This window comes from Amblyomma maculatum, chromosome 1 (genome assembly GCF_055883805.1).
Source record: "Amblyomma maculatum isolate TAMU_Amacu chromosome 1, ASM5588380v1, whole genome shotgun sequence".
NCBI classification, from domain to species: domain Eukaryota; kingdom Metazoa; phylum Arthropoda; class Arachnida; order Ixodida; family Ixodidae; genus Amblyomma; species Amblyomma maculatum.
Window position 1 is genome coordinate 216,344,200 of NC_139344.1, and position 26,934 is coordinate 216,371,133.

The 26,934-nt window shown below is 43.6% G+C and overlaps 1 protein-coding gene across 1 annotated transcript in view; it reads right to left on the reverse strand.

Moving 5' to 3' along the window:
- Window positions 1-1,838: 1,838 nt before the first annotated feature.
- Window positions 1,839-26,934, reverse strand: part of LOC146205611 (eukaryotic translation initiation factor 2-alpha kinase 1-like) — a 95,841-nt gene continuing 70,745 nt past the window's right edge. Inside the window, exons 13-16 of the mRNA XM_084590298.1 lie at window positions 23,784-23,978; window positions 18,980-19,117; window positions 5,102-5,197; window positions 1,839-2,099 (exon numbers count right to left, since the gene is read on the reverse strand). Of these exons, the coding sequence (XP_084446424.1) occupies window positions 1,935-2,099; window positions 5,102-5,197; window positions 18,980-19,117; window positions 23,784-23,978 (594 nt within the window). The 3' untranslated portion in view covers window positions 1,839-1,934. The remainder of the gene's footprint in view (window positions 2,100-5,101; window positions 5,198-18,979; window positions 19,118-23,783; window positions 23,979-26,934) is intronic.

Below are 26,934 nucleotides of genomic sequence, written 5' to 3' on the forward strand. Positions count from 1 at the left end.
ATTCAAATGCCTTTACAGTGGCCGTGTGACACGGGTATAAGTAGTGTTGGCTAAGCACGGGTCACCGGCCGGTGGCTGCTGACTGTAGCGAGTAATACATTGGTAAAATATTCACCATTTCTTTAAAATATGCCACCTTGAGTTGCTTAGTCTCTTTTTTCCCTTTCGTCAAAGCTTGCTATCGGCCACTGTAAGGTGAACAGTAAATATGGCTGAGTTGACAACACGGTTTGCTAGCATGTGCTGCACGGCAAGATTGTACCATGCTTTACTGTGTGTTTTCACATTGGCACGGTGCCGCAGTCGTGTCGTGCTCATCCCAGCCATACGTACGGCACTGAACGAATGCATAGAAAGTTCCATGAGTGCCATCAGCCGAAGGCACAATAAATGTGGCTGTAATGAACCACTGTGTAGACCGTCGCTTTTAGCCCCGCCCCTAGACTCAAAAATATCACTCTTAACCAATGTTCCTAATACAGTTAGAAAGCTGCATGGTACGGAGCGGGCCCAAACGATTGCCACTGCTCTCACGGTGCAGTGCCACACGGTCCTATCTAAAAAAATGTATTCCAGACCACACAGTTTCGGTTTCACTTTCCTCAGCTTTGCGTCAGCGGCTGTGCTTGTCGTCTTGCATGCCGGTCGCACAGAAATTAGCTTGTTCTTGACTTTGCCGTTTCCAGTGTTTCCACCCGCATTTTGTATGCTGTCCCTGGAAAGCATTTGCATGCTGTTCCCATTGTGAAAGTTGCCATGGAGGCCACCATCATTTTGGAGCAGTTCTGCTTCGACACTCCCAAACGTGCGCACACAGTAAATTATTGACAGAACTAAAACAGCCGTTGCCAGGCAGTTCTCTCAAGCTAACTACAATGCCAAGAGCCAAAAACAAACTGAAACTATAGACATTTTCAAAATTGGCCAAAGGGCGCTGCTATATTGGAGACTGGGCTGTGCTCATAACACAGAAAAAAGCTGCGGATTCTACCCCCACACCTGGTTCTCAGCCCACTCAAACCGGTTTCTTCAAGGGTCGTGAAAAGGTCTATAAAAGCCTGTAGTACTTCGTGTGTGGGTAAGGTTTCTTTCACAGTGCAGAATGACAGCAATAATTGTTTCAGCAGCGCAGGGCGATGCCGAAAATCCTATAAGTGCAGCATGGTGCAAACAGTGCAGGACCTGGTTTATTTGTATCCGATGCTGTGCATTCAAAAGCTGCCGAAGTATGACTGTGTCGACATAGCACGATGTTCCAATATCCAATATCTTGTTTTCCAGCTGTACCATTTATTTACTCTGAACACACGTTGCTTACCCAATGGACATTTTGCATGCGCACAGGCACGCTGTGCAGCCAGCAACAACCGTATGCAAAAGGTTGAGTGCAGCTGCAAGAGTCATGTCAAATCAACGTTCCTTAAAAAAAAACTATTTGGAAACAAGCGCTCAAAAGGAAGGACACAGTTACACAGGGCCGCTAGCAGCTTATCCTGCTCAACCAAGCATAGCATCTACAACCGAGCATGGACAACTTGATCCGTAACTAGATGGCCTTACTTCTCCAGGTAGGGCTGGTGCTAGGTGATGCAAAATGTACCGGTGGGGTAGCAGCCTCCCAACAGAAATGGGAAGGGGCACAAATTTTGTCCCATATTATTCCGTGTACTCAGAAGGCATGAATGGGCATACCATAATTTTTGTCACCTCCCCCTATCACCTGCAAGCCTTTGATTATACTGCAGAGACCTATTCAACCACATCTGAATAAAACAATATGTCCCCCTTAGCTTTGTTTCAGCATTACTCAAGCATAAAAGTTAAAATTTGAAAGAAAATCAATATAAATGATTTTATTATCACAAGGCATTGGCACAGAGAATCAATGAACACATGATGTGGCTACACGTCTTAAATATTTAACAAGCATGCTACTAGTTGGCACTGTGTGAAAACACGAGAGGGCTGCAATTATTTTGATACCACTTCAGTTCCAACTGCAGCTTTGCAATTTCACTTCTTAAGGCAGACACTTCATTTGCCATAGAATTCATCTGTCTGTCTTTTTCTTTCAACTCAGCTTTCAAATCCTCAATCATCTGAAAAAGATAATTACACAGCCTTAGGAAGGAAGCAATATTCTCTAGAATTCCTGGAAACTGGAATTGAGAACTTTGTTCATGAAATGCAAGTTTTTTTGCACAATTTATGCAAACTTATGCAAGTACTGTGGATAGAAACATTTGCAATGTCTAAAACAAGAAAAATGCAGTTAGAGCACTCAGATATTTCAGTAGATTGTAGCTTATAACTCAGGGTTCAGCTTTTCAGGCTTTATTTTTTGGGGGGAATTTGGCGGACATACTTAAGCGCTTATTTCACATGCAATTTTGTCTTTATTTCCTACGGATGCATTATCTTTTATCTTGCTTTTAGTGATATACCATATTTACTCGCAAAATAAATCCACCTCTCAATTTCGCCTGTTAGAATTTGAAAAAACTGCGGAGGTTTAAGCATGGCTTGAACCTAGTGATAAGAGCGAAACCTACGACTGTTGCAGCGATAGCCTGTTTAACACTTGCTTTTCCATCCGCAGTTTTTTCATAATGTTTATTTAAGTTAGGTTTTGGGGAAAGGAAGGAGCCTTATACTTTTGAGTGGTTGCCACGGAATAGTGGACACCTACACCTAACCAGGTCAAGATTATATTTTTATTTTTTTTTTGTTATTGTACATTGGTTTATAAGGAAAGGTGCAGTATTCGTCTCAGACCTTCAAGGTTGTTCAAGGTGACATTGGACAACCCAGGGCTGCCTCTCCATTTAACTTAGGTTTTGAGGGAAGGAAAGTGCATTATACATTTGGGTGAACACCAGGAAATCATGAACACCCATGCTTAATTAGGCCAAGGTCATTAGAAGGGCAAATTTAGTGTCGCACAAATACTTGCTATACCTAGTGTAGTAAAGGTTTCGCTTTCATCGTAAATTGGTTATTAGAAAAGAAAGGCGCAATATCTGTCAAGGTCACTTGAAGGTGAAAGCCGTGCATACCCGATGGCTCGAACTACCTGGCGTAATGAAGGTTTCGTTTCAAAAGAAAAAAAAAAGTGGTGGTCGTTAGCATGTTGTTTTATGCTGCTGCAGTCCACAGTGTACACCGCTACAGGCATCATGTTTGTGGCTAACTGCGTGCTTTCGTTGATTAATGGGTGGAAGAATAAACGTTGGCGCTCGCAAAAAAAAAAACAAAAAACAGTCAAGTTTTTCCGGGTAATGTACCTTCCTCCAAACTGACCTCAATATTTCTTAAAAAGAAAATGTGGGTCCATTAAGTAAGTAAATATGGTATACATTATCCCAGTGTGATCGAAAGGTACAAAAATTTACTTTGGCTTTTCTTTTTTGGCATCAAGTTCACATACTAGTAATTAATGCACAAATGGTTGTATTTAAACCTCTTCTATACTTGACAGCTTTTTGTGGCTCTGGCAGAGGCTAGGCAGGAAATAGAAAGTGCTGAGGTGCCCCCCCTTCCCCACCCTGCGGCTGGGGGAGGGGGGGCACCTCAGCACTAGCAAACCCACAAAATCTCTTCTTTCACCCCTCCACACATTCAACACTAACAACGAAGTACCTATTCCCTATTCCTTAAGCCACAAGTACAAAGGCCTGTATCCTTCCCTTTCCTGGATAGCCTTTGCTGCAGAGCCATAAAAATTTGTCCGGAAGCATCAGAAAAGGAAAAGGTACCGTGCCAAGAAAAAAAGTAGTGGTTTATGAGGTTTAACGTCCCAAAGCGATTCAGAGACGCCGTAGTGGAGGACTCCTGAAATTTCAACCACCTGGGTTCCTTTAACGTGTTCTTTAACGTGCATTGACATCGCACAGCACATGGGTGCCTTGCTTTTCGCCTCCATCAAAAAGCAGCCGCCGAGGCCGGGATTCGATCCCGCACAGTAGGCGAGCACTCTAACCATTGCACCAGCCCAGCAGGATAGAAAAAAAGTAGTAGCGTGGGAGTGACTGGGATGCAGGATAAAATCATGAGTGGAAATTAGTATACAAAAAGCAAAAGTGAAAGCAATGAGCTAGTTACGCACAGAGACATTTTTCTAATTTTTCCACATAGGGTCACTACGTACAGCTGTGGCCGCATCTATATAGGCCAGACTAGTCGATGTCTTAAGGGAACACACGCATCCTTTAAATCATACTAATCTAACAACCTGCCTAAGCATTGTTTGAGCTACATATGCCATCCACTGTTCAGAAAAACAAAAGTTCTTGGCCATTCTAAAGGAGAGCTAGCAAGAGGCATAATTTATTCATAGGTTAGGAACCAATAAGTGAATAAGTGAAGTGTCAGTTGTTCTGTTGAAAAAGGAAGCTTTGTTTTAAATACTGTGTAATTTCTTTCGTATGCTTCCGGTATTTTTCCATCTTTTATCTGTCTTCAGATGGCCCTAGATTATCTTGGTTCAGTTTGGCTCATCTATCCCCTTCATCCAAATTTAGCTGATCATGCGTACATATTTCCTCGAGCTCATACAATTTCTTTTTCTTCCAATTTCAGTTGTAAGTTAGCGCTCGTCCTGTGTGCCTCTTCAGTCCCCGTCTCACGCTAAGCCTCCCTGCAAATCATGCCCTACCAACTGGCCCAGAACTCCACTTTACTCCAGTAACTTCAAGAAGACCTCATCTTTACCACAAATGTACATTCCAGATTAACCAAACTTTTATCAGCTAGGGAACTTTGGTTTAGTTTTGTTCTAGAGGGTTTAAAGTTCTGAAGCGATTCAGGCTATGAGGGAAGCTGTGTTTCAGGCCTCCAGAAATTTCGACCACCTTGGGATCTTAAACATGCACTGACATTACACAGTAGACATGCACCTTGGTTTTCATCTCCATCCAAGTGATTGCCATGACCTGGATTCAACTCACATCCTTGGGTTCAGCAATTGGGCACCCTAACCACTGAGCTACTGCAGCAGGGTAGCTGTAGAAGTGATAGCTTTTTTTTTTCTGAAACATTTGGTGGCCAAGTATGGAAAAATTTGACACCATATGACACCATATATTTTCAATCAAGGACTCACCTTGTCCTTGGCAATGAATAGTGGTGAATTCAAAAGTTCTTTTGCACTTGGTCTTTCTCTGGGATCATGGTGGCACATGGCCAAAATTGCCAACATCTGTAGCACAATACACACGTGTTACAACTTTTTTTCTTTGTACCAAACTTTCTGGTCTACAAGTCACACCCAACTGTAAATCACACCACTCAGCAAAAAGCAGTTTTTCAGAGAGAAAAAAAAAATAAAAATAAAATAAAGTCGCACACAAATAGCACCAATGTGTAAGGAGTGCCTGTACTGTGACAAGTGCTACCAAAATGCGCTGAAGATGCCTTCGCCACAAAGCACAATGAAAATATACATGCTTGTGGCAGATGCAGCACACAAGCAATTCTCAAGCTCAGACCAGTGTGCTTTCTCATGGCTGCCCTTTTCCGCAGGCAATGGTCTGCATGCCTTCTTCGCACCATCTCAAGAGGGCTTAATTCATTGACCAAAGCACTCTAGTCAAGATCTAGAGAGCACCACTCCTGGATCAATTCGCCGCTCAAACTGAACTGTCGTCCTGCTCTCTGGTTCCTATTCTCTAGTGCATGTTCAAAGGCCTGCTAGTTGCAGTTTGCAGCATAGGTCCTTCACCTGGCACAATGCATGGTGGATCAGATGCCGAAATCTAAACATTTAAGAGCATGGCTAGAATGGATGCTATGGCAGGATGTGGTTTGCATTGCCGCTGTATTCAGTCCAGTTGTGGCGAGTGCATAGCACACATATACAATAGCACTTAATTTTTTTTTTCGGCTTTTGCATCGATTGTCTTTTTAAGCATAGCTTAGTTGCTGGGCAGTCTAAGTGCAGGCTATAGATGATTTCACTTTTTTTAAGAGTGTTTATCACAGCTAAAAATGACCAGAAGAAGGAAAAATAAAACAATTAAGTTACCCGACTGCACCTGAAACATTTTACCGCGCTAATCCACATTGAGAAATTAGCTGCTATAGACAATCAGTTTTGAGACACATAAAGGCAAATGCTACTCGAGGCAGCTGCTTATCGTAAATGCACGAAAATTCAGTGAATAATGCCAGAGGTGGCAAAGTAACTTCTGAACAAGTTACTATCAACAGCTTCTTAAAAGCTGGATTAGAAACTGCTGCAGCAGAGGTGTCAGTTTATGAAGGCAATGATGACATCATGAGCTTTTGTCAAACCCAACATACTAGATTTCTCTTAAAGTTTATTGACGAGTTTCAAAGGTGAATTCTACATGGTCTATGAAAGGCCCAGAGTCTTACTGCCTGCAATACAATTTTTGCTTACTGAATGTGCTGCTTGCTAACAATTTAAAGAATTTATTTTAGGCCAGGTTATGAACTGGAAAATATGGTACTTTGACATTCGCAATTGCACCAGCAATTCTAAATTTTTAAATACCACTTAAACTTTAGGGGGACCCAAATACTCTGTTTGAATGCCCAGATCAGTCTCTCTAAGGCAACTGTGTCTTCGTTGGCGGGAAGAAGGATGCATTTGCTCGAGCACTCAAAAGTCATAATGTTAGTGCATGACTATAGGAGGAAAAAAAAAAGACAGTTAAAATGGATGGGAGGAGGCAAATATGAATGAAAGGTCCACACAAAAAAAAAAAAAAGGTGCGTGAACAACTCAGATGTGTTCATCTATCTCTTACATAAAAAACGAATGGAATGAAATAACCTTGCAGATACTGCAAAAGGAATACTAGGCATGAAGTGAGCCCAGGACTGATGACACGACACAAAATTGCATTGTCCAATTTGGAAGTTTAACTGGTGCAACTTTTTGGCATATTTTTTGTTTCATTTTCTCTTCAGCGATAATTGCTTTCTTTTTTCCTTGCTTCTTTTCATCTCAAACACACTGAAGGTACCTTACTGGTTAGCCAGATGACACAGGCATAACACATTTTTAAATTTTTTTTCTCCATTTTGTTCTTTCTCTGGCGCGGCTGTCGCAGTCTGCAAAATCAAGGGCACGATGTACCTTTCAGTCTGCCACATGAGACGGGACCTGGCTTGTTAAATCTCTTTAAATCTGTACATGTGCGGCCTGCTACACTTACCTCAGGCAAGTATGAATGTGTGGGGAAGACATTTATTCTTTTCATTCCCTGTTTGCTTTAAGAATGCTATGCAAAGGTGCCACAGTAGCAGTTGCTGCAAACGCTCATCTTAGCTGAGAAACACATGAAGCTGTTCACACCAGAGATATTTTCATTTCCTTTTAGTTTGGAGAAATAACACAAAATTCTCATTCTGCTCATCACATCCGTGAATTTTTTGCACCCACGTTAAACTTAACGAGACGATATGGTATATGAAATTCATGTCTCAAAGCAACATGGGCTTTGTGGGACATAACAGTAGAAGGCACCAGAGTAATTTCGACCACCATAAGTTCTTTAGGGTGCACTGACATTGCACTGTATACAGGCGCCTTGTGGTTTGCCTTGATTGAAATGTGGCCATTGCGGTCGGGATTCGATCACACATCCTTGGGTTCAGGAGCCGAGTGATGTAGCCACTGAGCCACTGCAGCAGGGCCAAGTTAATGAGAGGCTAGGTAATTTATAGGAAACCTGCAATGAAGCTTCCCATGCCAACAGCTACATCATAACCTAAAGCCTAGTGAGCACAGGATGCATTTTGGAGCAGAACTTAGTTATTTGGTGGTGCCACATGCAAATTCATAGCTTAAAGTTCTTGATCTGTCAGCACAGCATGCATTGGCATAACTGAGATGCACTGGGAGCTCAGTTACATGGAAAGCTATGAATAAAAAAAGACGTGTACATTGTGTAAAATTTCTCAATCCTGTAGTGTTCTAAGCAGCTGCAGCACTGCCTGGGCACTTCAGGTTGCCGATGCTTTGTTGGCTTCATTAATGCACATCCTGCATTAATGAAGCCAACAAAGCAAAATGCACACATTTAATAGACATGCTGAAATGAAATGTCGCGATGAAACTTAAAAGCTGTTGTGACATACCTTCCACAGAATTTAGAATGAGCAAATCAACCTTAATGCAGCACATATCACTCGTGGCTAGAGCTGTGCACAGGCTACAATTATGAGCCTGGGCCCTATGCTAGCTTAACAAACTGCGTCCGGCTTGACCCAGCCCTGTTCTTTGATATCAAGCCCGGCTCTGGCCTGGGCCGATGACACATGACTGAAGTCTTTGGCTATATATATATATATATATATATATATATATATATATATATATATATATATATATGGTTACAGACGAGGAAGAAGCAGGCAGTGGTGCGGGCAGGCATGCTCGCGCTAGGCCCGCCAACATTTCATTAAATGTCATCTCACGGTCATCGAACATAATCTCCCTGTCCTCCGTTCTCTTTTCATCGGCTTGCCGCTCCGTAACATTTGGTTGGAGGCGCTGGGTACATCATCATCCCTCATCACCCTAGCCTGGAGTTTTGGCGCCCTGTGTCTGCTTGCGCCGTCGGCAGAGAGTTCCATGGGGCGCATCGTCTGGCTGTTCCGCAGCCTGTCGAACCCAACGCGATCTTGCCGTTCCTCTGCCCCGTCCCCCCACCTCGACCACAAGACATGGCAAAGGAGACTGACCTGAGACGCCACCCACACGACCACAAGACACAGTGAGAGAGCCGATGACCATATGACCCTACTGACCCGATTTGCCGACCTGAGACCCCAACAACCTAAGACGCCGCCACACATGAACACATGACCCCTGCCCATGCCATGCGGTGCGTGCCTCGGCCATCAAATCTTGAAGACCAGTGGTCCGAAAGCATCCTGGCTCAGGCTTGATCAGAGAATCATCATGGCGTGAAGCAGTTGTCTTCTTCCTTCTTCCTCTTCAGCGATCCACTCACGGCCATCGTCATGCCATGGATTCATCAACATCGAGAAACTTCCTTGTCCACGATCGGGACGATCGCTCGGTGACCCCGGGGAAGAAGCGGGCAGTGGCGTGGGCAGGCGCGCTCGCGCTAGGCCCGCCAACTTTTCATTAAACGTCATCTCACGGTCATCGAACATCATCTTTCTGTCCTCTGTTTTCTTTTCATCAGCTTGCCGCCCCATATATATTGTAGGACGGATAGAGAAAAACGCAAAGAAGATGACAAAAGCGACTAAGTTGCGAAGACGAAGAAGCTCGCACCTGCTCAGAGGAATGCAGGCTTTGGCAGCAGCAACGTGTCAGTAAGGCTACTGTAGTGCGAATTGCTTAATCAGCCTCATTACACTTGGTGGAGGTGCTGGGTAGGGGGCAGAGAGGCGTCGACAGAATAGTTGAAAATGTGAGATGGCGTCGAGTCTGTGACTCCAATGGGAGGAGTGAGGGCGGTAATATGATGCGCTCTAGGGTCATCAAGAACAGTAGAGGCGTCGGCGGGATCACTGGCATCAACAGTGCCAAGCGATTTTCCTCGAAGTAAAGTCGTGGGACACTACAGTGCAGTCCACTTATAATGATACCAGATATAGCGATATATCACTTGTAACGATCAAATTTTTGAGATTTATAATTTTTCCCATTGCCCCTATGCAAAAATAAACCAGATATAATGATCGATTATCGACGGTACATTGGATACAATGATAGCTTTATTGCCGCCTTGTAGGTGTTTACCACGAAAATTTGATTGAATATTCATCATCATCATCCTGACTATACCCACTGCAGGGCGAAGGCTTCTCTCATATTCCTCCAATTAATCCGGTCCTGTGTGAGCTGCATCCACTTGACCCCTGCGAACCTTAACCTCATCCACCCACCTAATTTTCTGCTGCTCCCTGCTACACTTTCCTTCCCTTGGAATCCAGTTTGTTGCCCTAAGCGACCATCGGTTATCCTTTCTTCGCGCTACATGTCCTGCCCATGCCCATTTCTTCTCCTTGATTTCCATTAGAATGTCAGTGACTTGAGTTATTTCTCTGACCCACTCTGCACGCTTCCTATCTCTTAACGTTATCCCTACCATTTTTCTTTCCATAGCCCTCTGCGTTGTCCTCAACTTAAGTAGAACCCTCTTTGTTAGCTTCCATGTTTCAGCCCCATAGGTAAGTACAGGTAAGATGCAACTGTTGTATACTTTCCTCGAGTGATAACGGTAAGCTGCTAGTCATAATTTGGGAGTGCTTGCCGAATGCGCTCCGTTCCAGTCTTATTCTCCTTGTTATTTCCCTTTCATGGTCCGGATCTGCAGTTAATACCTGTCCTAAATAGATATATTTACCTACTACTTCCAGTGCTTCGCTACCTAACGTAAACTGCTGTTCCTTCCCTAGGCTATTGAACGTTACCTTAGTCTTCTGCATATTGATTTTCAAGCCTACTTTTTTACTTTTCCTGTCTAGGTCATCGATCATTCTTTGCAATTCATCCCCTGAGTTACTTAGCAAGGCAATGTCATCAGCAAATCGCAGATTACTGAGGTATTCTCCATCTACTCTTATCCCTAACTGCTCCCATTCTAAGCCTCTGAATACCTCTAAGCAAGCTGTGATTAGTACTAAGGAGATCGTGTCTCCTTGCCTAACACCTTTCTTTATAGGAATTTTGTTACTTTTTTTTTATGCAGAACTATGGTTGCTGTGCACTCTCTATATATATCTTCCAGCACTTTCACGTACGGCTCGTCTACACCCCGATTTCGAAATGCCTGTATGACCGCCGAGGTTTCTACTGAGTCAAATGCTTTTTCGTAATCAATGAATGCTATGTATAAGGGCTGGTTATATTCTGAGCATTTTTCTATCACCTGGTTGATGGTATGGATATGATCGATAGTTGAGTATCCTTTCCGAAAACCTGCTTGATCTTTTGCTTGGTTGGAGTCTAAAGTTGCCCTGATTCTATTAGCGATTACTTTGGTAAATACCTTATACGTAACAGACAGTAAGCTGATTGGTCTGTAATTTTGCAAGTCCTTAGTGTCCCCTTTCTTATGAATTAAGATAATGTTAGAGTTCTTCCATAATCCCAGTATCGTCGATGACACCAGACATTGCATATACAGGGTGGCCAGTTTTTCCAGCATGATATCCCCCCCGTCCTTCAACAAATCTATAGTTACCTGATCCCCCTCCAGCTGCTTGCCCCCTTTTCATAGTTTCTAATGCTTTCTTAACTTCGTCCTTCGTCACTGGCGGAACGTCTAACTGCATTTCCCTACCACCAATCTCATTATTGTTGTGATTTCGTTGGCTGCTGTAGAGATCTGTACAAAACTCCTCGGCTACTTTGACTATCTTGTCCATATTCGTGATGACATTGCCCGTCTTGTCCCTTATCGCATACATCAGGTTTTTGCCTATGCCCAATTTCTTTTTTACCACTTTAAGGCTGCCCCCGTTCTTTACAGCATGCTCAATTTTCTCCATGTTATACTTCCTTATATCGGCTACCTTGCGCTTATTGATTAGCTTTGATATCTCGGCCAATTCTATCTGGTTTGTTGGATTGGAAACTTTCATACTTCGGTGTTTCTTAATCAAATCCTTCGTCTCCTTAGACAGCTTACCGGTATCCTCTCTAACTATCCTATCGCATACTTCTACAGCACATTCAGTAATGATATCTCTGAAATTATTGTTCATTGCTTCTAGGCTAATGTCATCATCCTCGGTTAGAGCTAAATATCTATTCTGTAGCAAGATCCTGAACTCTTCTGCCCTGTCCCTCACCAAAAATTTGTTGAACTTCTTTCTTACTAATCTGTTCCATTCCTTATTCAGATTTAGACTAATTAGAGACCTTACCATCCTGTGGTCACTGCTTAAAAGATAAAATATTAAGAACACAATGATGTGAAAACACGACACATGCGACGAAAACAGAAGGAAATGAGCACATCATCGCAATCGCAGCTGTGCAAAGGGTGCTGCTGCGGCCATATCATCATCGCCATCGCCGATTCTGTGTCCATGGAAGATGGCGGCAACCACAATGTGGGACCCGTTTTTTGCACGTAGTTAACCGATGGGCGGAGCTTGAATTCAGCTCACGTCATAAAATAACTAACTACAGACATTTCAAGCGTTAAGCAACTTTAGCTGCATTTCTTTCTTTTTTGTTTATAGTTTTAGGTTTTTTAGTGCCTATATTTGTTAAATATCTTTACTAATTGGAATTGAAGGTTGGCTAATGCGGCCGCGGTGTCGGCCGAGCGAAGCCAAGCCGAGCAATGTAAATAACCAATCATATGAGGTTTTGCTAGCCTCTGTAGTTGTTGCGATGCACTGCGTTTACAGGTTATAAATATTTAGCTGCGGTATTGAAACAAGTGCCCTCTGCTCATTCAGCAGCTTTTGGCAGTGGCTTCTGCATGAAAAGGGGCATGCACACCAATCTGTGGGCTGTGCGTACGATTTCGTAGCTGGCATTTCCTAGAGCCTGATGCCTGTAGGGCATTGCTCTTGAGGCAGCCTCTTGTGATCTCATCTTGCAGGGTAACGAATATGAATGCAACACGTCAAGGTGGTTGCGATGCATCGATGCATATATAACAGTAAAGGAAATGTAGATTACTCTTGAAGCAGTAGTACACCAAGATATCTCATTTACATTATATATGAGCAAAGGGAATATGGGTTAAGGGAAGCGTCAATGCAGTGTGCGAGTCAGAAATAAACAGAATTGTGCCATGCATAAATTCCGAAGCTTTGCATATTACACTACAGTAACGGCAGGTAGCTTTCGTGAGTGGGCATGTGTGTGATTAAACACAATATGAAGGAGGCACTAAACTCGAACTTCTTGAGACATCAAATGCTCCCATAAGGAAAGCTGCCGTCCAACAGTTTTTGGTGGCCGCAAATCGCAGTGGTGAAGGTTCACAGCATATGCAGCATACTGAAACCAAGAGCGCTTGAACTTACATGCGCGGTTTCCGTTACATACCTTATGAACCTGCCAACTTAATAAGTGGCATCCTTTACTTTCAAAATTCACTCACGTCGCTCTGCTTTGGGCACTAGTAATGGACAGTTGATACTGTAACGTTTGCGCACTCACTGTTTTTACTGAGTGACTGGTTGCCAGAAAGATTGAAGCACTATCAGAATGAAGAATACTCGGTAAATCACTGCGCTAAACAAGCTGAATTTTAAAGGGTCAAAAATGAGTTCACAGTCATGTAACTATACAGCTTTTGCACTAATCAAAAACATCTGTACAGAGAGTAATTGCAGTAACTCATAATGCACTGAGCACACATAATGCTCATAATATGATGCAATTTTTTTACTGACTGAATTATTTGTTTCTGGAATGCCATGGTGTGTATACAGGCCTCCACAAATGGCTTGTGGAGGTGTCCAGCAGCATGAGAAGTCGGAGCATATGCCACACTCAATTTACAAGCAAAGTAAAAGTAGAGAATAGACAGAAAGAAAAATAAGAAGGAAAAAAAAGAACACAAGTTTAGAACAGGCATCACATTCTTCTGGCTGCTTCAAGAGAAAACATTAGTTGGCAAATCATTCAAAACCCTTGGCAGATAGAAAGCATGGACAGGTTCGCCATATCTTCTCCACACAGTGGACAAAATAAAACAGTCATGGGGTTGTGAATGTTCGAGCACGGACATATAGGGAGGCAGAATTCCTTATTTTGCCGATACTTAAGAGTAACGCTTAGTTATGTAATAATGTGACCGAAGGCATACGAGAGTACAAAAAAAGGCAGTAATTGTTAGTAATTGGCATATCTATAGCAGAGCACAAATTATAGATTTTAGTAAATGATAAACCTCGTTGCACGAGCACAAGTAAAAAGAACAAATTCCATATCGCAGCACGCTGTACGCCAATGCATGTGCTATTGTTTTTCCTGCATTAATTAGGCAGAATGCATAAATAGGATATAGCAGACAAGCTATTCGGGCAGCCGATCACGAACATTAGCCAGATGACTGCTTGAAAGGTATAAAACAAAAAAGGTAGGCACTATTATTACACTGCAGTGAATGAAGAAGCAGACTGGTGACAGGAATAAGTTTCAGTGGATCATGGATGCATACTAATTCAGTTTTATTTTGTTTGGTAGAAATTAGGTTGTTCCTATGCCAACTCACAAACAACAGTTGCTCTGCCAATTTGAAATCCAGCCACAGCTTGATCATAATTAATGTCATGGGATACTGATAGCACGTCATCTCATACTCTAAAACCTCACTGTGAAGAATGACGACTGAGATCGTTAAGTTGAATAAAAGGTTGCTAAACTTTATCTCTGAGAAATTCTAATGGCCGGCTGCCTGAGCTTGCTTCTATTATTTCCAATTATTGCTACTTGGGTGTGCAAATAATTCTCAAGGAAAGCTGTGAAGTTTCTGAAGTAATTATGAAGACGGAGAAGTAGTACAGGCTATGTATGCGCACACATGCACGCGTGAAGGGAAATATAGAACACCCTGTTGCTGCGCTACGTGTACATGTTGCTTCATGAATTTTGTGATAACATTTTGAGGACGAAGGTGTCAGTTTAAAAGACCTTGACGTGGCCTTATTACATCCATCATGAGCATAGCAAATCTCTAGCAGCTGCCGCCGCTGTCCCCGTCGTCTCCTGGTCCCTCTGCTGTCAGTAGGCGCAATTGGAGCTGGCATTCTGGAACTGCATAGTGGTGTCGAGTGGTTCTACACTAGCCGCACACCTATGGAAGGCTATCCTGCTTAATTTCATTGGCAGTGAAGGCCAGAGAGTCTGCACTTACTGCCGTCAACTACTCAGACACCCCTGGCTATGTCCTCGGTGACAAAGTACCGCTTCCTGACGAGTTTGATGAGGCGTTATTTGTCCCAGAGGCTCACTACATATCGTCTGTGAACGTGAAATCCACCGCTTTCAAGAAAGGTAGCCTGTTGTAATGCTGTAACAAGTCAAGCTTGCTTTCAAAAACAACTACACATCTACTTCCTGGTTTCTTGATAGCAGCATGCTGTGGCAACAAAAAGCTACACCGAACAGTAAAGTGATCAGACAGCATTTGCTCAGGATTGAACGGAAATTTCTTTTTCTGTTTTTGGGGAGCCCCCAGCATATCTGGTTTTTCGCTCGACTTTACTTTTTTAAGAATCTTGTTACCGTAGCGACATACACTGATGGGCTGTCGCATCGCCTAAAACTAGTAGGAAATGGGTATGATGGTGGGAGTGGTGCTCTCCGCACCCATCAAATTGGGTAGCATTTCTGAAAAGGTCGACAAAAATTGAAAGATCAAGATTTACCAAGCGTAAGTAGCAGGAGATGCCAGGTTAAGCATGCAGTACCTTTCCTTTAATGTACAGGTGTTGCACATAACGCACACCATTTGTCAAGGGTTCAGAGCCCATGGGGTCTACTTCCGAGCCATATTATGTGGCTTGTAATGCATTTCCAGGTTTGCAAACTTGCTGAAGAAAAGAAGATTTTTTTTCCTACCCTTTTCAATGGCTAGGACTTCCATGATTGTTAAAGAACTCATAATATACGGCTTAAAAGCAAATTCTCTGGGCTCTAAACTTTTGACAAAGGCTATACCTTTCACATGTTGGAGAAATTACATTGGCCAAACAGGTAAATACATGAACATATGGCTACAAGACCATCAACAGTTTCTCGGATAAATATTCATCCGCTATTTTATCACTGCACCATAATACCATGAGCAGAAATATCTGGTCGTTCTTGGTACAAACATTGACATGATCTAGGCATGCAGGTACAAATTATAAGCCCAAAATGTCGACATGTGGTGGAACGTTGATAGTGGCTTCTATTCGAATGTCAGCAAGCAGATTCAATTATTCAGCTACAATGTGCTTTTCTTTTTCCAGCACATCAGTCGCCTATCACATATGGGACCAGATGGAAAGGCAAGCAGATGCAAATCAGCTAGTCTTTCTGATACTTCGATTTGGAGGTCTAAAGGTAGTAAGCAAAGTGATGGCAAAAGATTGTGTGAATATGAATTTCTAGCAATTCACTACTCGTAAAGGTTATGTTTAATGAATTCAAAATCTGATCACTCGTGCTTAATTGGAGCTAGCTTTTCTTAATGTTGCAATGCTGGCAAAATGTGCGTGACAAGAAAAGCTTAGCAAACAGACCATAGTCACCTGCTGGCTCAACATTAGCAGCTCGTTGCAGCTGCATAAACAGTTTTTTTCTTTCAAATATGTAGCTACCTTTGCCAAAATGTCATGCTGGCTACAAATTAAGATTATTACGAGCCAATTAATCTAATCATGGCCACTTTTTCAAACAGTTACAAGATGTGCTTTAGTACAAAAGCAAGCCCTGACATGGAGGATGCACTGTTTGTATTTACAGAGATGTAAGCTTGAAGTACACATAGTTTTTCACTTAATGAAAGGAGCCAGGTCATAACCCTTGTTGGTGAGAGTGCCAATTACGCAAGTGAGAGGTTGGCCATCAGTGACTGCATTGCAGCTGAAGTAATAGTAGTGATGGCAGTGCTGGCGACGGAGGCACCACTGGATCAAAATTATGGGCCAACTGAGTTGTGGCCTGAATAGGTTGGAGCTCCAGGTGACACGCATCAGGACAGTGATTCACAAATTTGTCAAAAGCTGAGCTTCTACTAGTACTGCGTGAATGCGAGTCAGCCTATGAAGTCAGGCCAGAGTACTCCTTGAAATGAAGGATTGAAATGCTTATCCAGCCACTTGCATCAATTGGAGATTATCATATACATATACACAACAGGCCATCGATACACAGGGATGTTTAAAGTTGGGAAAAAGTGGTTCGGTTGTAAACCTAAGCTGAACAAATGCCACATTGCAGATCAGCAGATGAAATCGGAACTGGGTTTATATCAATGCGGCATAGGGAAACTGGACCATATAAAGCAGGGGTTGACGATCTTGGCCCCAAGGGAAACGCTGAGCCTACGTTTTAGTCTGTCTTCACTGGTTCCACCTTTGTAAGCATTATTAACCAATTAGTCCAGCGAAATAAATAATAGTAAAATAATATTTATTTACACTAGGAAAAGATGAAAGAAAAGAACTGAAAAATGAGTCATCACAAAAGGTCAGAGGGTTAAGCAAAAAGGGACATAGGGATGAGCCACTGAGCGCGCACTTTCGGCTGTGGTCATATGCATAAGTTTCTAAGAAAAAAAAGGGGAGGAGGAGACAGGTTGCGCGCGAGCGGGGAAGCGTGCTTGGCGCTCACAGATCTGTTAGTTTTCTTTTTCCTTTTTTTAATTGCAAAATGCCCACGTGACTTGTTTGGTTGTCATTGATGGCGCCCAAACTTTACTACACGAAAGAGTTAGTAAAACCCTTTCGTAGCTAAAAATATATGTACTGAAAAGTTCGCATTAGCATTTTTATTTTCCTTTTCTGTCTATGTGATGTCAAGCTATGTCAAGCTCCGCCCATCGGCTAACTACGTCGGGTCCCCCATTTTGACGGACGGCGTGATGGCTCACAAGATGAAACGGCAAGTTCCTCGAGATTTTTGGCAGGGTTTCTAGGTTGGAAGCCTCATGAAAAAATATGGACATTTGCACTCTACAATTTTAACGATCATCAAGGCTGAGGATGTCCTTCAGTTCATCTATTTTCTAATCGGTTTCATGCATACAAAAAGCTTCAGCTCTGCTCAAGCAAGTGCAAATTTCCGACTTCTTCAAGTATGCTTAAGTTATTTTATGGTTATTGATGTATACTGTAATAAAGTGTTTGGCGCTCTTTACAATAATTAGCGTTGTTCAATCCGATTTACTCATCGTAAGTAAGCAAGCCTACATGCATGGAAAAATACGTGGGTGCGCTTTTTTTTTTTTTTAACTTTTTTTTCTCGCCGGTCCAGATGTAACAATAATTGGTTATAACGACCGAATTTTCAGGCTTTCTCAATATCGTTATAAGCGGACTGCACTGTATTACCACCAAATATTGTGAGCACGGCATGCGAGAGCAGCACATATTTGCGATGCACACAATGATCAGAAGTTGTATACATGACAGTAGCATCAGTGAGGGCGGCACACGTCACAAATACAAGTACATTAAAGAAAGCAGGGATGTCGGTGTTGTCGGCGGCAAAGATAGGCACGGCGGTAGCAGGAGTTGCTTCCCCGACAGTGTTACGCATCTTTTTTTTTCTAAACAAATGCATTTCATGGCACATTGTCGGGGCCATGCTGCATTGTCTGTGCTGAGGAACAAGAGGAAACTCTGCGTGCTGCAGACACTCTGAATATGTGTGAATACGCTTCCACTGTGGCTATGTCGAGACCAGGGCAAACCACTGCAGAAGCATGGAAGAGATGACGGCAGGGCGCAAACCTTAAAATGTATACCTAAACATAGGTGCTAGTGGGAGAAGCGAAAGTTGAAACTCAATAGTCGACAAGCAACCCTTCTCTTTGGCCATCGACAGCAGACAGTGAATCCATTAATGGTTACGGTGCAAGGAGGAGAGATTGACTAATGCTGGAAGAGAATATGAATGCTCGCACGCAGGGGGTGTTAGCTTGCTTTGCTTTTGTTGCGTGCACTCAAGATCGAGGAGCCCAGCCAGCCTGCCCAAGACGTATACACTCTGGTCCTTGCTTGACCCTTAGACAATGTGGTTCTAAGTGAGCAAAGCCAGGCCTGCGAGCTGGGCCGAGCCCGTGCCCGTGCACAGGTTTACTTGCGACCTTGCGACTACGTCACTTTGGTAAGGCTATCTCGGCTAGCTAAGGTGAAGCTGCCATCCTTACAGCAAAGAAACAGCTTTTTGTCCTTTCCTTGCCAGCTGCTGTGCCATATCATATGAATGCTGTTATGCTTCCTCCGTACAAAAGCCTTGAAGGTATTCCAGACACACAAACAAGCACACATTTTTCAGATCTCATACCGTTTCTTTCGAGTGGGCCTCCAGTGCAGTGGGCACACAGCCATTACGAAGTTTTGTGAGCTCTGTCAGGCGTTCATGGTCAGTGCAGAATGGACACAAGAGCTCGGTCAGCACAACACCCAGGCTGTATATATCCACCTGAAAATTACAGAAAGCTTGCAAACACGGCACACTAAAATGATAGCTTCAATTTCACTACTATAGCACAGTTGCAACTCGAACAATGCTAAGAACTATGAGCCTGGTTCAAATAGTATTACTGAAGTCAGCCCATTCAGTACTTGAACTCATAGCCACAAGGGACCTGAAAGATGTTCGAATTATCCAAAAGGTCGAATTACCCAATGTCCTTAAAAACAGCTGAGAACCATTTGCTTCACAGCAATTTTATCTGGAGGACACATGGAATATGGATGTTTATACATTTGAGACAAAAGCTAAACGACAGCGACAATATTTTGCAATTTCATCGAGAGCTTTGCTTTGTGTACACTATCGCAAATGTCGACCAGAACCATCAGTGCCTCCACGACCCTTTTCTTTGTGCAACGTAGTAGCAGTGGTTCCTCTTTGCAAATGGCTCCATTGCATTTTGAGGATGCTTTATCACAGACAATGCAGTGACGCACATGTGGTGAAGCATTCTCAAAACGCAACAGGTCAGCGTACTTGAAGCACGGAGGAAGCACGTGAATGCAAGGGAGGTACATATTTGTAGGTGTTAAACTGACATGATGCCACCCCAAAATAGAACTAAAAGACCAGGGACATGCAAAGCAGTGCCCAGAATGGCGCAGCTGGCTGGCAGAATGGTACGAATTTAAGAGAAGCAAGACTGAAACTATGTTGCTAGCTTATATTTTGGCTATGGGGTATTTCCGATCACCATAGCGCTTGCTACAGAGCACATGCCTCACGTGCGCGGGCACCACTGCTTTAAGCCATTCATGTTCAGTGAGGTCTCTCTGGACAATCCCTGGCTTTGCAGGTTGTGCCTCGATGTGACCCCACCGTTCGAATTAACGGGTGTCCAACGCCACAGATTTAAAGTGTCGGCTGGGACCGTGCTCCTTGCTCGACTTATCCATATTTTTCAATTAACAGAGGTCGAAATAATGAGATTTTACTGTATTTCATCTCCCCTTCACCAGTGACAAGTCTGTTGCAAAATATATAGATATTCGGGTATCCAAATACCAAATATTCAATTTTGCAAATCAAATAGTAATTCAAGAACTTGTTATTCAATTCACACGCCTCTAATGATGTGTCTTGCAAATAAATGTATCTCAAATGATTTAATTACAATGTAAATGATTCAGTCAATGATTTCAGTTACGACAAAAATTTAAAGAATTTTAGTCACGATTCAATCCTGTGACCGTTGGATTGACAGTCGCACATGCTAACCTTGGGGTAGGCAATGCAGGCACGCCTTGCATGGCTTGGGTAAAAGCAGGCGATTTATAAACCATGTGATCTTTTATGTAAAGTGGTATCTTACAACTGTATTTTAATGAGCCTGCATTTAATTAAAAAAGTTATAATTACAAAATTAGTAATTAAGCAAGCAGCTAGGTGCATGTTGACACATGGCATAGTGGTGCCAGCATGTGGCAGCCACTGGAAAACCCTTGCAATATGATGGACACCTCTGCCACAACAGATGACATGTCATCTTCATTTGGCTTCTCAGTATAGAACCTGCGTGGCTTCACCGTTGTGTCCAGAGGCAGACCTCATAGTATGAAGTGCGCGTCTTCGTTTGGTTTCTCAAGACCGCTGCTCTTTCCCAGCAGCAAGTGATAATCACAAAAATAGTATAATATCTATGTTTCTTCTTTTAAGAGAGAGAGAGAGAGAGGGGGGGGGGGGGGGGGGGTTAATCAGAAACCCACAACAATATTACGCAATGGGCAGTACAAGTTCAAGAGGGATTCTCGTCACAAGGACAAATAGCCACTGGCGCCTTATGCAAACAGTGACTGGTGGCTGGACAGTCAAAGACCTAGCTGCTAAGTCAAACTGTTAAGGTCCCGACTGTCAAGGCAGCTTGACAATCAGTATGCTGTAAACACAACTCATGGTGGCAAAGTCATCTTTAAAGCATAAAACACAGGTGGAGTTTACATGTGTAACAACACGCATGGTTCCTGAAATAAAACCATGTGCACCTGCTAACTGTTGTTGCATGCTGATTCGTCTTTGTCAAACTTGTGGCCAGCAACATCATTAGGTTGCCAGTGTGAAATTTTCTGAAGGCATTAATCATAAAAGGCCAAAGGCACTGAACGAAAATGCACGGTCAGTGGCTTTCATGAAAAAATGTAAATACTGGCATCAGGATTTGGGCTTGCATATACAGTCGAACCTGGATATATCGAACTCGAAGGAGATCGCGAAATAGTTCGATATATCGATAATTCGATATACAAAAATCGGCTTGTGACGGCACTTACAATGCGATAAAACGATACCGTATTTGTCGCGTAATCAACCCACTCGCATAATGAACGCACCTTCCACTTTTGCACCCGAGAATTTGAAAAAAAAAAAAAATGCGTTAAGGCCAGCTCACTCACATGCAAGCGACTGAGCGATCTCAGTGATCTCAGCGACGAGCAGCAGCGACAGAGCGAAAATTTTCAAACTTGTTGGAACTGCGTCCCTCTCGCCGCTCGAGCCACCGCGGCAGCTCACAACAAAGTTTCTGTGTCGCTGCGGCGGCAGAAATCGCGAGCATTTTCGCTTGCATGTCGATGGCGCGCGTCAGTCCGTTTCGGTCGTCTCATCCATAGCTCATTGGCAGCGTGCCAAGATGCTGTGCAGCGATAACGTCAGGGCGCGTTTATCTTGATAGCTCCTGCGGTGGCGGGGAGCGAACTTGGCAGAGTGCCCGTGATGGCTCGATTGCACAAGCCTGGTTCGATTTATCACGCCGCGCTTGGGGCGGGCGTCATGATCGCAGCAGCTGATCGCGTGCTTTCGCCGATTCATACATGCAAGGATAAACGATAAAAAAATAAAAATAAACATTCCCGCAAAAAAAAAAAAAAAAAACACCTGCCGCTTCTTAACGTCCGCAGCCGCCATATCTTACGCTACGCCGCGCGTACAGCACAACGATAAAAAAGGATGACTCTCGCAAAAAAAGAGAGAGAGAGAGAGAGAGAGAGAGCTGCCGCTTCTTAACACCCGCAGGCGCCATAGCCACGTCCGCCGCCGCACGCAGAGGGTTCGCAACACACGCCGGAGAAAGCGTCCGACGTCTGTCTGAAAACGGGCTGAGCTGGCTTGGCGCATGCATTGCGCGTGCTGAAGGAGAGAGATAGCTCAGCAAAAGAATGGGCACACCCACGCACATGGCTTGCAAACGTCATGCGTTGGCGCGCGGCGCTGCCCAGACCAGCCGTCGCCGAACTGTCCCCTCTCATTCCTTCCGCGCGTGGCTTGAAAACGTCACGCGGCAAACGGCCAAGGGTGATGCGATCGTCTTTAGGGAAGGCACACTTTCCAGTGCGTGGTGCGGAGTTCGATATATCGAATGATCGGTGAAATTGAGTTCGATATATGACGCGGCTTTCCTATACTTTTACATGGGATTTTCAAGGGGATATTTCGTGAGTTCGATATAACCAAAATTCTATATATCCGGGTTCGATATAACCGGGTTCGACTGTAATACAAAACAAAGGCTGCCTTCAATTGTCACAATAATGCAGGCCTTTAATGAGCACAAGTATACTGCTGCATGTTGCGGGTACATTTGCTCCAATGGAATTAGCTCTGAATTTGTCTAGGATCATAAGTACACATAGTTCCAAACCAGCCTAATGCATCTTGGGAGATTCTGGAAGCATGTTTCACTAATACATTGCTGGCTAACTGTAGGAAATGCTGGCCTCGTCTCCTTAAGCAGAGTGGCTAGAATGGGGAAGTCTGATGAGCACCGCACATCTCCTATGGGTTGCTTTGAAGCTGCCAGGAGAGAACTGCAAGGGGACACATGCCGTTGTTTACACGTTGTCTGGGACTAGGGCTGCTGCTGCGCTGTTTTGACTGGCCACACGTCGTGTCGATTTCTGCATCATTTAATCCGAACTTCAGCTCCCCTCGCGCTGCTGGTGCACTTTCATTGCAAGAAAGCAGAGCCACTGCTTCTACCAGGGTGTGCGACAATCATGCAAGAGGAAAGTGTCATCATTTCGCATTCCAAAAGGCAAAACCATGCTTGCACAATGGCAACAAGCAATTCCCATCGCTGACAGGCCTCTCCAAAAAACAAAACAAAGAAATGTGGCATTTGGTAGCTTTGCTTCAGATGGGCCTTATACTGCCAGGCACTGTGAGTGCATGGTGAATGAAGAATGTGTCCTGATTGACAGAAGTATGCCCGTGTTGCTACCAGGAGCTGTACCAACACAGTTTTGCAATCTTCCAGAGTACTTTTTGGAGAAGCCATTAATGAAAAGAAAGAGAACAGCAAGCAGCAATTTAAAGCCCGACTCCAGCTTGCAAAAAACAAGCAAATATGATACCTGACCTGCAAGTGCTCACTATGAGAAAGTTCAGATACGTTGCCAATCAGAAACCTGACACTGCCTTCATGTTCATTAGGAAAGCACACATTGGGTATTTCACCACTCACTGGCACTTACAGCATATATTAACCTGAACAAAACTAAAGCACCCTGTTTGAGAGTAACCTCATCGTGTTTTCTCGAAAAGCGAACAGCGTTTAACAGGAAGTATATAATGCAGTGCCAAAGCAATAAAGGAACAATCAATAGGAGTAAATACATACCTTGCTGTCATAGGAGGCCTGGTCACACTGCTCTGGTGCCGCATAAAGGCTGGTACCTACACCTTGGGTATGGCCTGATCGAGGTGTCCACGGGAAGGGATGGGATGATGGCTCCTGCTGGTTACTGCGAGTCGCCAGGCCAAAGTCTCCAAGTTTCACAAATGAACCTTCCAAATCAAACAGGATGTTTTGGGGCTGCAAAGAAAGAGGGAAGAATACAAAAATTATTATTTATCTTTATACAGACTAATTAACAATCGTAAATCTAAGAGTGCACAAACATGGTTTCGTGGCTCCACGTTTACCAACGCTTGACAATCTAGAATTGCAAAAATGAAGGGTGACATGAGCTTTACAGTAAAGGTCAGCTCCATTTACCATATTAATTGGCTTGGTAGCAATAAAATGCACTGCACCTCAGTTAATCACAGCTCACTACAAGTGCTGCTTATGCAGATGCTATTTTTTATGCAATTTGAATGGGTTCAACAGCGAAAAATGAGTTGTGTTGGCTTTAATGGGGCATAAGCAACTGAGGCTATCATGCACTAAATACGAGGTTAAAGGTCTGTTTGTTGTGATGGGTTTCTTGGAACATAAGCAACAAAGGCTATCACTCCGAAAATATGGTTTAATATGAGGTTACTTTGAGGATAAGCACTAGAATGTTTTTAAGATATTACAGCTTGTTTGAGATCATTGCTTCTTTCAGGAAAGCAAAAATGCAGGTAATTTCGACTAGTGTGTCCTCTCCCAGCAGCAGGCAGGGATGGAAAGGAATTTGTGCATTGTAAAACTGAGTGAATATAATTTTCCCCTACTTCGAGTTTGCTGCACCACATCCTCCACATTTCGGTTTGTCTTCTTTCATAAGAACAAAGCTGTGTGTAAAATGTACTTCCAGTGTGGCTTGGTCCCTCCCTGTGAAGCTAGTATGCTGTGTATGTTATGTTCAATAGGTTCTGTTGCAGTGGTTCTCAGCTGTGGATGTGCCGGGGACCCCTCGTGGACCAATGGAAGTGGTGGGGGGGAGGGGAGAGGGGTGATCTTGTGCAACGATCTTGAGGGGACGGAGCGTGTCATGGAATTGGGATTGAGTCAAGGCTAAATTGGCCGTGGTTTAGCCTTGGTTAAACCGGGTTGAATTACGTTAGCAATACCTCCATGGCTGCGCTTATGGCTCAGCTCCTGCAAGCTTTGTTCCTTTCAGACTTCCTAGCAGCATCGCGAAGCCGCTCCTTCTCTAGTCTTTTTGCACACTTTTCAGCAGTCTCCTCAGTATGTCGTTTTCACCTGGCTTCATTCTTGTGTTCTCGGCTGTTCTGAGATTCCTCACCAGTCGACATGGAATCACTCTGTGAGGCAAGAAGCTGCAGCTGAGACTCATCACTAGTAGTGGACACAGAGTCACTTTGAGAGGTACAGCGCAATTGTGTGGCCGCGTCTTGAGCACGACACTTTGCACGCCGTTCTTCACGTTGTTCAGCAGTCTCTTGTGCACGCTGTCGTTTTCTGGCTTCAGCGCGACGCCGATGCTCCTCTTTAGCAGACTGCATAGCAACTGTTTACATGGAGGTGAAGCGCGCATATATTCCCTCTGTACCTCCTCACTCTCTATTATTTTGAAAGCAATACTACGCCAGGTATAACCGCTCGTCGCTGTGCCGTGTCTGTGTTCCCTTGGCAGGAGCTGCCAATTTGGGCTCGGCTATGGCTCAAGGTCAAACGTGGCCCTTCCCAGGACTACGCGATGAGCTGAAACCTGGCGCAGTATTGCTAAAGCAATAAAAACGCACCCTTGATAAGCATGTGCTGTGGCCTGCAGAGGACGTGGGGAAGAGAGGATGTGTCGATGCTGGCATGCATGCCGCCATTGCAGCCCCATCCAGCAGTGCCAGCATCAACAAATGCCGTAGACACACGCTCTCCAATTCCACACTCCTCTCATTTTTTTTCTACTTTAGAAACTAAGCTTGGCTTGGAATCTCCGTGCTTTTAACCCTGCAAAGCTTTGTATAGCCAAGCTAGATCTACTGCGTGACCTTTTATTCTTTTTTTTGTGGCCGTGGGTTTCACAGATCTCTGAAATTGCTTCGCAGACCCCCATTTGAGAAACACAGTTCTATTGCATTTCTGGGATGTAAACCTACGATTCCGCTGAGGGAATCAGTATAAATGATGCTGTTTTCCATATTCCCTTTAATATTTGTTCTACCACTACAAAAATGGTATAACATTCGGCAGTGAAAAACTGATGTGCAGAAGGGCAATCTATTTCCTCCTATTTTCTGTACTAAGCACTTCCAAAGCAAAGTGCTGTTTCAGTACAACCTCTATAGAATGCTGTGTAATCTCTTGTTTAATGCCAAGAACTCTAGTACTGTTGTTCATGTGGTGTATGTTTCTTGTGAAAGTGTTAATTGATGTGTCGGAGGGAGTGCGTTGGGTCTCAGGGCAATATCTGGAAGTGAATCCGGTTCCTCGAATTTCAGTGCACAACACAGGATGCGTGGTCTAACTGCTTGGGGTTTGTAGTTAAAAAGTGTTCTAGACTGGAACTTTGTGACTGTGAGGTAACAAAAGTATCTTTGCAGGGACCTTATTTTTAGTTAGTTTTAGTTTATGGGGTTTAACGTCCCAAACTGACTCGGGCAATGAGAAATGCCACAGTGGAGGACTCTGGAAATTTTGACCGCCTGGGTTCTTTAACGTGGGACATTGTTTTAGTATCTACAAATACATAAGTGCTGTTCTGTCGGCGAAGGTGGTTTATTTGTTTCAATGTAAAGGCTGTCTACAGGTCGCGTTCCGTATGCACCAGTAGAGAGATGCAAACCCAGGTTTTGTACTGGATCTGAGCATTGGTCTTACTGACCGACACACTACACTTCCATAACTTAAGGTAGAGCATACTGCAGAGCAATTGGTGTGCAAAAAATTTCCTGTCGGACCCTCAATGTTTTCGTGACAGCACTATGAGCAAGTTCAGAGATGTGGATGCTTTCCTTTTATTTTTCCAGCATTGCACAAAATATATCACTTTTGCTCTTTTTTTTTTTGCTTCCTTACATTCTAGGTGTCCACTACGTTTTGTTGCCGTGGAGCATCATAATCATTTATCATCATTTATTGACCCTTAAAGACCCCTATG